The 10,846-nt window shown below is 32.7% G+C and overlaps 1 protein-coding gene across 1 annotated transcript; it reads right to left on the minus strand.

Moving 5' to 3' along the window:
- Window positions 1–2,354: 2,354 nt before the first annotated feature.
- LOC125068758 lies at window positions 2,355–8,044 on the minus strand. Its single transcript, XM_047678061.1, has 4 exons — window positions 7,941–8,044; window positions 5,114–5,266; window positions 3,459–3,627; window positions 2,355–2,773 (listed from the first exon to the last, which is right to left on the minus strand). Exons 1-4 carry the CDS (start codon window positions 8,016–8,018, stop codon window positions 2,652–2,654), a joined length of 522 nt encoding a protein of 173 aa, XP_047534017.1. The 5' UTR covers window positions 8,019–8,044; the 3' UTR covers window positions 2,355–2,651.
- Window positions 8,045–10,846: the final 2,802 nt, after the last annotated feature.

A 10,846-nucleotide genomic window follows, 5' to 3' on the forward strand; every position in this document is an offset into this window, starting at 1 on the left:
ATGTATTCTATCGATATGTAGTACAACACTAGAGCAATTTACTAGCGATCACGAGCGCGTGCGCAGTATTGTTGACTTCATTGTAATTATTTCCATGTACGCGTAACTCCAGGTCATTATAACTTTTTTCTTAAGCAACACCAACGAGGAAATGTGGACTAATTATTATTTATAGAAATGGTATTTTATATAGAATGTTAATTTAACTTTATTCGAGTTTTCAACTTTCTAGATACGTCGTACGATTTTATGTAACGCTTCGTATCGCGGCCAATTTGTTTCCAAGAGGAATTTTTGTCTTCGAAAAAAGTAAAGGTTTGGGGTATTAGGGTGTAAATACAACAAATAAACGGGTTTGATTGAAGGCACATAAAAATTAAAGGCACAATAAACTTATAAAATAATATATCTCTCTCTAAATGTTGAGAACCAACCTGTGGCCCTATTTTGATGTATCCTTTAAGTTTTATACTTCTCATAATGCTATGCTAACGCACATAACACTTTTGACATTTCACGATCGTATACTTCTGTGAGTCTCGATTTTTGCCGATAGAATAGTTCTCAAATTACTCTTAAATATTTACAACCAGATACTCCATCATGCATTAAAAATAATGGTTTTATGACTTCACGTGTATTGTTTTCAAGATTAGCAATTGTGTTTGAAAATTTAAATAATTTTGATATCAAATATGATATGCACGAAGATCCGAATAATCTTCGTGCATATCTTTTTTAGAAAAAACGTGTTAAAATAAATATAAAGAAATAATATATTAAAATGTTGAATAAATTAAAATGAGAATATTATTAAAATTAAATTTATTGATTTAGTCATTAAATAAATAAGTGAAATACGACAATAGTAGACTAGTTCAGTGTTATACGTCATTGGAGACATTTAATATGATACGTTAAAAAAAGTATTAGCAAACCTAATCAATATATTTTATAAAATAAAGTCAAAACTACTAAACGGTTTTTTATTCGGTTTCACTAATAAACGGAGTGATTTTCGGGGTTTGGATGTATATATTGGCTGAAATGTGATAATTAATGTAGAAATTGTCGGAAAGAATTATGCCGACCAATAGAGATATGACATAATCATTCTATTCTAACCTTATTCTACCCGTGCGAAGCCGGGTCTAGTGGCTAGTTTAAGATAAGACAACTCTGATGATAATAACTCAGCTGCTGCTAATTCAGCTTCCATTTCAAGTTATTAGATGTTATGTTCTTCATAAACAATAAGTATAAATATTCATTGTCATGTTTAGAAAATGTCTCATTTTATGATAAATTATTGAAAAACCATATTATGCCGTATGACAAAAACCTACAACTTAACGTGAGCGTGGCCCGAAATAAGAAATCCGAATGAGATTGCTTTAGTTGTTTTACATAACATGTATTGTATTTTTTTTATCTTTTTCCACAAAATACGCAAGCGAAACATAATACCTAAATGTATTTTTTAGTCAAACCTCAGTTGAACGGACAAAAGATGGTGCTAGTAATAAAAAAAAACATAATGGAATTTCTTGGTGGTAGGGCTTTGTGCAAGCCAACCCTTTGTGCAAGTCTAGGTAGGTACCACCCACTCATCAGATATTCTACCGCCAAGCAACAGTACTCAGTATTGTTGAGTTCCGGTTTGTAGTGTGAGTGAGTCAATGTGACTACAGGTACAAGGGACATAACATCTTAGTTCCCAAGGTTGGTGGCGCATTAGTGATGTAAGGAATGGTTGATGTTTCTTACGGCGCCATTATCTATGGGCGGTGATGAAGACTTACCATCAGGTGGCCCATTTGCTCGTCCGCCTACCGATACCATAAAAAAAAGAAATGGATATGGATAAATGAAGGCATAATATTAGTAGACTCTTTGTAAGCCGATAACCTAAGAGAACACAATAATAAATAATTAGATAAATATAAATGATTACTATTAAGACAACATATAAGAACAACCTTTTGATCTTGAACTCAAATGACATGATGACAGGAGAGATATCCCTAGATACCGCCCAATAATTATCCCACTCAATTCAACCACCGAATATAAATCTCGAGTTCAGAATAGTTAGCCGTGGGTTGATATTGTTTATTCTTAATTGAAATCTTATTTTTAGTAAATGATCGAACAGAGAAATTGGACCTGGTGATAAGTGCCGGTTTCAACTGTCCGTAAATACTGGCATGTTAACAACTCTTCAGACTATATGTGTCCGACGACCAATATTAGATAAATGTAAAAAAGACAAAGGGATAGACGCAGCAAATTAGACAAGGCAAGATAAAAATAATATTTTAATGAACATTATATGGACGTAATAAAATATTATTTCTAAGATTTTACATACAAAGAATGTTGATGGTATTTTTTTGTAATCGTCTTTTTTTTGTTTTCTATATTTTTAATTTTAATAAAGAGATTCGTTTAATTTTACCTAATATACAATAGAGGTATGCACAATTTTAAGCAGGATAATCTCTTTCTTCGCAAGCTTCATTACGTCCTACTATCTGTATAATTGCGTTCAGCATACTTAGTGAAGATCGAGATTAGCATATTTATCGTATTTAATATTGATTGTTTGGTCTTGAGGATAATTCCAAGACATATATCTCACAAAGTAATATTTATATTGGAAACTTTATTCCAAATTCTCTTCTCATCAAGCCCTGGGAGGATTCTGTGTGGTCGTCGAAAAGCATTTCCTCGCGCCGACTGTTGACTACAGCCGCGAAGTAATAGAGAGTCACTGTAAAATATAAAAAAAAAAAACAAAACAAATGAATACGTTATCTAATTATCGATAAGTTATCAGTTTAGGACGTCGGCTAAACAAACGACTACTTCGAGTACAGAGTTTTTGAAACGGGTAATTTTTTCTTTAAGAATATTTATCATAAATTTATCTATTTCGTTCCATGTTGATGTTAAAGAATGGATGTTACATGAGATGGGAAGACCGTAGTAATACATACAGTATAAATACATAAAGTAATTATTTCATTATAAATGTCAATGCGATGTGCCTTCTCGGTATAAAAAAGAACCCTCAATATCACCAATGTTATAAACCACGACGACAATACTATAAAAGGTAGGTAAACAGAATGTTATGATAATATTACAATAATATACCTAATCGGTACGAATATACAAACATATATTAAGATTATTTAAGTGAAAGTCTATAAAGAATGTTTAAGCACAATTTTATCGCATAAATAAATAGTTAGAATATAAATTATAATATGTTTAAATAAAATGGCATGAAGTAATAATATTATATAAGAGTAATTTATGTAATTTAGATTTTAAGGAATCTATTTACATGCGTAACAAGAAACGCTTAATTTATTATTTCATAAAATAGTTTATAAGCTGTTTTTAAACGGAATTCTCTTAAGATTTTGATAAAGCGTTCTCAATCAACTCACGCGCATACAGACAGTACACAGACGACATGGTGCTGACTTCGCTCGTTGTCTCCTGATCTCGCGTGTATTTCAGAACTATCAGTATCGTTCCGAAGATTGATAGAGCAAGAAGTGATACGCAGAAGACCCAGCTCGTTATTAACCACGGCAGGATTAACCGGGGTTTTTTCTGAAATGTAAGATAGATTCAAAACTCGCTGAGCCTGCGGCTTTGCTCGCGCGAAATTTATAATACTTTACTTATAGCAACCAAACGTCACGTCCCTTTTACCTCTTCGAGAGGTAAATAAAAAAGACTTAGCCTTTGTCCTTTCCGAGGACTCAAACTATCTTCACACCAAGTTTCATCAAAATCGGTTCGGCTGTGTAAGAGTTAACAGACGGAGCTACTTTCGCATTTACAATACCTATTAGTAAAGATATCTAAAGATATCGATAACAATATATATATATATGTCATTTTTTAAATTTATAGTTTTGAGTGCGCTTATTTCATATATCAGGATCTCTCCGGATCTACTTGACTGATGTAAAGGAAGACCCCAATTAATAAGAAAAAAATACTTATAAATTCGTCATTTTCTTGTGGTTAAGGTTTTTGTACTAAAAAAGGCGAAGTTTCAACGTAATAAATAGCAATTTCTAAATCGCTTGCATATAATTAATTTATGGAGACTATTGGAGTTCATTAACATTGCCGGTCACATTATCGACTCTACTTTCCATACAACATCACAACATTAGCAGCCTGTAATTTCCCACTGCTGGGCTAAGGTCTCCTCTCGATGTTTTCCTTCACCGCCGAGCACGAGATGAATTATAAACACAAATTAAGCACATGAAAATTCAGTGGTGCTTGCCTGTGCCATCGCGGCCGCAACTTTCCATGAGACTTCTAGTTTCCATGTCATGGACCAACTGTAACAGACTCGACGGCTTATCACCTAATAATGCGAACAGCTTGCACGCGTCGCTACTTTCTGATGTTATCATTCAACAGCTTATAACAATACAACTACTATTGAACCGGTCAGGTAATTAGATTTGTTTCTGATTAAGTACCTTATCCATCGAAAACTTTAACAGGAACTTCGAACCTTTGTCGATTTCCATAATATCAGCACTTATATAATTTTTAGTTTATTTTTAAATTTTGTTTCGTCTAACTTTAACGACTTTTTAATTTAAATCGTTTGTCAAAAGAATCAAAATAAAAAAAACTTACAGTCAATACTTGTTGACTTTCAGGCAGGATACATTATATAATTGTATGTAATTGACGTAACTTTGTATTTTAAACGTTGGAAAAGAGTACTGATGTTTTTACCGGTTCTTCTCGATTGAATTTACATTCCGAACCCGTGTTAGCTTTACGTCAATTCAAAAGGACTTTTAAAGGCCTAACGAAAAAAGTATATTTTGATTTTAACGAAGTTTCTATTACTTATCTACCCTATTTCAATTGGGAGTACGTGGATGGAAAAGTGACACTTCTCATCTGTAGTGAAACACTTTTGAAGTCGATGTCGGTATTTAAGTTCTGAACAATCCATTATCTCAATAGCAAAGTACCTTAGACCATCCATATCTTTTCCTAATTATGGATTAACATTGAGTATTAAAAAAGAATGAACATAGAATTAGATATATTTTACCCCAAAAACTCCATAAATTAAAAGACTTCCAATGATGATTTCAAACATGGCGACATTTGCTACGATTGCGTACACAATCTTCCTAGTTTCAGCCACGTACGAGGGCATCATGGCTGCTGTGCCGTACAACATCGCAATCGCAACTGAAAATACCTAGAAGAAAACACATCATATTATTAAATGATATTATAAATTATTTATCTTTAACACGTTCAATGCGGACTGAGGTCTAATACGCCTCGTATGTGTCTCCCTTGCGGTGCGGGTACGAAAAAACATAGACTTATCTCTCGTGCGGAGGCCGTAACATCTATTTGATATATTGTAAGAAAGAGATGAATATATTTATAAGATGTCTATTGAAAACAGAATGCTATGGCACCATGTATCGCACTGAAGAAATAAAATTTAATCACAGTGAAAAATAAAATTCACAAATAAAATTCATAAACACAAGGCCAATGAAAATTAATCGGTTGTTGCCTGGGTTTGAACCCGAAATTTTCAATCAAGTTTCTCGTGTTTCAAGCACTTAGCGCTTCATGTAGTTTCCTTTTTTTTAATGTTTTCCAACACGTTAATAATATACTTTTATCAATATTACCTACTCGTCATACAAGCGTTACCTAAGTGTGTTAAGTATAATGACTGATTATTATTAATGAGTGTACAAGGTAATGATATGACTTCTATGTATAGTTTAATTTAATATCGAATGATTCACACTAATTATACAAATATCAAACAAATAATATTAAATATCATATCGATATTTAAAGTACGTACGAATTTGTTATCGCTTAAAATTTTTTTTTAATCGATTCTACAAAAGTACACGACAAGATTTCTGTAAAACCTTAAAAATTAAAAGCCTTATTAAACGAAGTAATTTAATTTACCCTCCTTACGACTCATTATGGTGTTTCTTGGCTTGTAATTACTTTATAATATTGGACAACATCACATACATGACTCTGATCCCAATTTAAGTAGCTAAAGCACTTGTGTTATGGAAAATCAGAAGTAACGACGTACCCGGGACCTCGGAGTGGTGTACCCTTGAAAACCGATGTACACCCCTACTCGACCACGGAGGTCGTCATTTATGCATTTTGTGCATCATAATAGTTAATTACTTCTAATGACCGAGTGCGATATGCTAACAGCTCTTGATTCTCCAAATCTTATAAAAATGTTTGTAAAAAAGTAGCCAACTACGAATGATGTAATTATTTTATTGGATTAACGTTCTTATCTGCCTAATACTCTTATCAGATGGCACGGATATCCAAGAGAGATCGAGAGATTTTCTTGAACAAGAAAACATTAAGGACTTTGGAAAGAACTACGATATTTATGACTTGATGCGCTAAGCATAAGACCAGCCAGTTAGCGATGCCCACCACTTACCAATACGATAAACTAGATGCCCGCGTAGACTTCGTACAAGTAAAACTAATTCAAAGTAACTATGAATTTTTAAAGTTGATATTTAATAATCCTCTATCGGCGGATGTTTACGTAATAAACTAAACCTAAATTCCAGCTTTCTAGACTCCGTGGGTTTGACTGTGGGTTCAGTTTAGTCTGCCAAGAGAAACAATCATAAAACAATACGTATAAGATAGGTATGTACGAAGGCGCAAGAAACTATGCGTTATAAATTCAAATTTACCGATTTAAATGATCAATAAAGTAATTAAAATTACACTGATATTACTCGATAATATTAATTGATGTCATTAATTGTGCGTCGATGTAGTATTTGATTAAAATAATTCGATGTACATTATGTAAACGAATTCAAATGTGTCCGTAGTGAATATTTTGGTTTCCGTGTAATTGTTATTGTTACCATGAATATTATAATCCACTACAAAATATATTTTCCTGAAAATCTTATGTTTTCCTGTATCTTTGCACATGTACACCTAAGCCTTATCCCTATATCTTTAGTTGATTAGGTTAAGGCTACAATTATGTGAGTTTGAAAACGATGGGTTCAACGGCTTAGTCGTGATGAAATCGGTAGCACATAGATGTAGCCACTTTAGCATTTAGAAGGCGACAGGACTAACAACACACAAACACATTATTGCACAATGTTATACATTACAAATGAAATCCAAAATAAGTTCTTACAAGCGTATGGTTCTCACACTTCTTAAAAACTCTTCACTCACAGTCTTAAAAACTTTGTTAAGCATAAATTTAATAATAAAATTAAAAATATATATTCAACATAGAAGTATAATACTTTTTTATATATTGTCAATATTTTACCACCGATTCGGAAAGAACATTTCAGAGCAGAGAAGAACTGGGGAAAGAAAATCACCGGAAAAAAAGTATGTCATGTAATTGAACTGACGACCTCCGTAGTCGAGCAGTGTGTACACCAGTTTTCATGGGTACGCCACTCCGAGGTCCCGAGTTCGATTCCCGGCCGAGTCGATGTAGAAAAGTTCATTAGTTTTCTATCTTGTCTTGGCTCTGGGTGTTTGTGGTACCGTTGTTAATTCTGATTTTCCATATCACAAGTGTTTTAGCCAGTTTCATTGGGATCAGAGTAATGTATGTGATTTTGTCCAATATATATTTATTATTATTTATTATTTAATTGTTGCACCGTTGGGTCTAGGCATTGCAGTAGAAATTAATCGACACGTGCAGATTTTATGATGTTTTCCTCCACTGCTGTTCATGAGATGAATTATAAACACAAATTAAACACATGAAAATTCAGTGGTTCTAACTCATACAAAAAAATAACCATTTATAGTTTATCAAAAATTATAGTTTACAATACACCTAGAAGTCTACTTACTAAATTAATTATTGAGATAATCTTCGCACCAACATCTAACTTCACACAAAAACAACAGCTCGTTAATGGCAGACACATGTTTATAATTTATAATAATAATATAAATAATTAAGTAATTGTAACTATTATTAAATTCCTAATAAACAAATAAGTTATTACGTATCTGCTTTTTTTTAATAATGTAATATTTAATTAAACAATTAATGTGCGTTGTCAGTTACTGTTTGATTGTTACTAATATCATTTTATTAATTCCATTTGTTATCACATTTAAGACATGATAATCCATATCTACTAGATGATAAAATACCTTCCACGAGGAAAACTATTGGTTTAATGACTTATAACATTTGAATTAGGTATTCTCGAGAGGTCTTATGCGGGCCAGTAGTCAATAGTTATATACTTATTAGGTTTTATCAATTCAGGTAGCAATTTCTAATTATAATAATTATTATAAATAAAAAAATAAAGTCATCGCATGTTGTCAAACAATGTGTATTTTAGTGTAGGCGTTATATTATACTTTTACGGCCTAATGCATTAATACCTTTTTGCGTAATGCATTAAAAAGAAAAGTCTGGGTTCACTAATTACTTTTTGGCGCGAAGTTTGGGGAAATGTCTGTCTGACGAGTCTAAATATGTCGATTAAGTTGGATTTGTTAATTATTATTATACAAAGTAGTTAAAGTTATTGTTTGTTGTTATTTTTTATTACGAAGTCAGATTATAATTATAAGTCTATTCTTTTCAAAGGTCATCTTCAATGTACTCCGTAAGCTAAGCTAAAGTATACTTTAGGAATAACAAGAGTTTCATGGAGTATTGAGTTGCATCAGTTCTATTAGAAGGATTTATGGTACCTAACGGTTCAAAAAAAATCTTAAACAAAATAAGTACATAAAACTTGAACCAGAAAATGAAGCGCGTTTCGAAGAAGGTTTTAGTATACAATATTACTAGCTGAACTCGCGTGACTACAGCTTCTCACGAAAATTCATTGCCGTCGTGCTATTTTAACGTTAAAGTCATTTTATAACAATAATGCATACTTAAATATATACATTATGAGGAAGGAGAGCGAGGCTAGTGTAGACTGAAATGCAAAAAAAAACGATCCAACGCCACGCACATGCAAATGTACCCCCTCGAAGGGTCAATTTAGTTGTCATTTCGATTACTGACATGACAAGCGCGAATTTTAGGTTCTTGTGTGTGTATCATGAAGGGATATGCATGATCGATATTGCAGCTGCTTCTTCAACGTAAAAACCATACTATAATATGATATATATACTGCATGAAGACATTAGAGCGAGCCATTGAAACTAATCGCTTTAATGGCTCGCTTCAATAATTCTCATCACATGGAATGGGGACTATTTCTTACAGCGCTAGTGTCTACGGGTGGGGATGACCATTTACTGTCTGGTGGTTAAGAGACGCAGAGGTCAAATAGTTAACTAATAAATGTTTTCCCAAGCGGTTTCGCTTGCGTTTTAGAGGGTTGGTCGTTAAGTCTTAGTATAAAAAAGTAGCCAATTTATGATCCTTGAGATAGCATCATATTATTTCATTGAAGAAATATGTGGACCAGCTGCTTTTATACCTAACATATACATATATACACAGTTTGCTAAGCTGATAATATAATGTCTTTCCAATTTTATATCAGCTTTAGATAAAAAAAAATGCTTCATGATGTTTTTTTGTAATTTTTGTTGACGTCTTAAGAAATTAATTTATTTACTACAGCTTGTAAAAAGTCTACTAAAAAACTACTTTTAACAATACACGTTATGTAATTTTTTAAATCTGTTATATATTTTTTGATACTGTTTATATTTTATAAAAAAATAAAATAAGAACATTATAAGGGATTTTTAATTATTTCGAGTATAACAATTAACTTTATTTAATCTTTGTACAGTAGGTAGTTGTCGCTCTGCCAGGATATTGATGTCATGAATTTCAATCACAAAATGGGCGCATGAGTCCGTATCTAGCTGTTAGGTAAGACATGCTTTTGTATTCTAGGGAGAAAGATAATTCATATTAACGTGAAATATCGAGACGTAATTCATATGTACACATTTTTTAACTGACTCGTTGGTTTAGTTATTATATATAAAGTCACAGATCTTGAGGTCCTCTATAAAACCCCAGATCGGGCCAATAAAAAGTTATGGTCGAAATATTCTCAGAAGCCACTCGGGGTCTGGAAAATGAATTTATGTACACTCCTGTGCCTCAGAAAGCAGGTAAAGCTTTGTCTTGGTCTTGGTCTGAACTACTGCCGGTGATGTCGGATTTGGCTTCCTATAGAATTGTGAGAGTGACGGAATAGAGAGTAGACTTGTGTTTCCGTACTCACTCGTGTATAGTGCACATGTCCTGCTTATTTTTGCCGCGGTTGCCGAAATCGTATTATAATTATTCGTAAAAGAAATTTAAATGACAATTAGACTCTGAACATCGTACGACAAAGAGTGATTAGTATATCAGCAAGATCTATAATCCTTCAAATCAATCATCAAATCTAAATCACTGGCAATTACGATTACCCTGAGATTTATTTTTGTGATGAATAGTCGAAGTTGGATCGAAATCTAAAACCGTATCATGAGCGTTCTAAGTTATTGGAATTCGACCCGGTTTCTTTGGTCAGTAAATAGCAAAATCGAAAATTGAATTTTTAGATTTATCATAGTGAAGTTTAGAAGACAAAGAGGAGAAATAAATATATTATAACTCTTATTAGCGTAGACTGATTGGGATAGTATCGACAGAGAACAAGGACGATTGACGGGATGAAATTTGATATTGTTGCAAAGATGGCTAGTGAATTAAATGTGGAGTTGTCTAAACAATGTATTTTTCTGCCGCGGAGTACTACCTTTCTTT

Source organism: Vanessa atalanta, chromosome 14, assembly GCF_905147765.1.
Source record: "Vanessa atalanta chromosome 14, ilVanAtal1.2, whole genome shotgun sequence".
NCBI classification, from domain to species: domain Eukaryota; kingdom Metazoa; phylum Arthropoda; class Insecta; order Lepidoptera; family Nymphalidae; genus Vanessa; species Vanessa atalanta.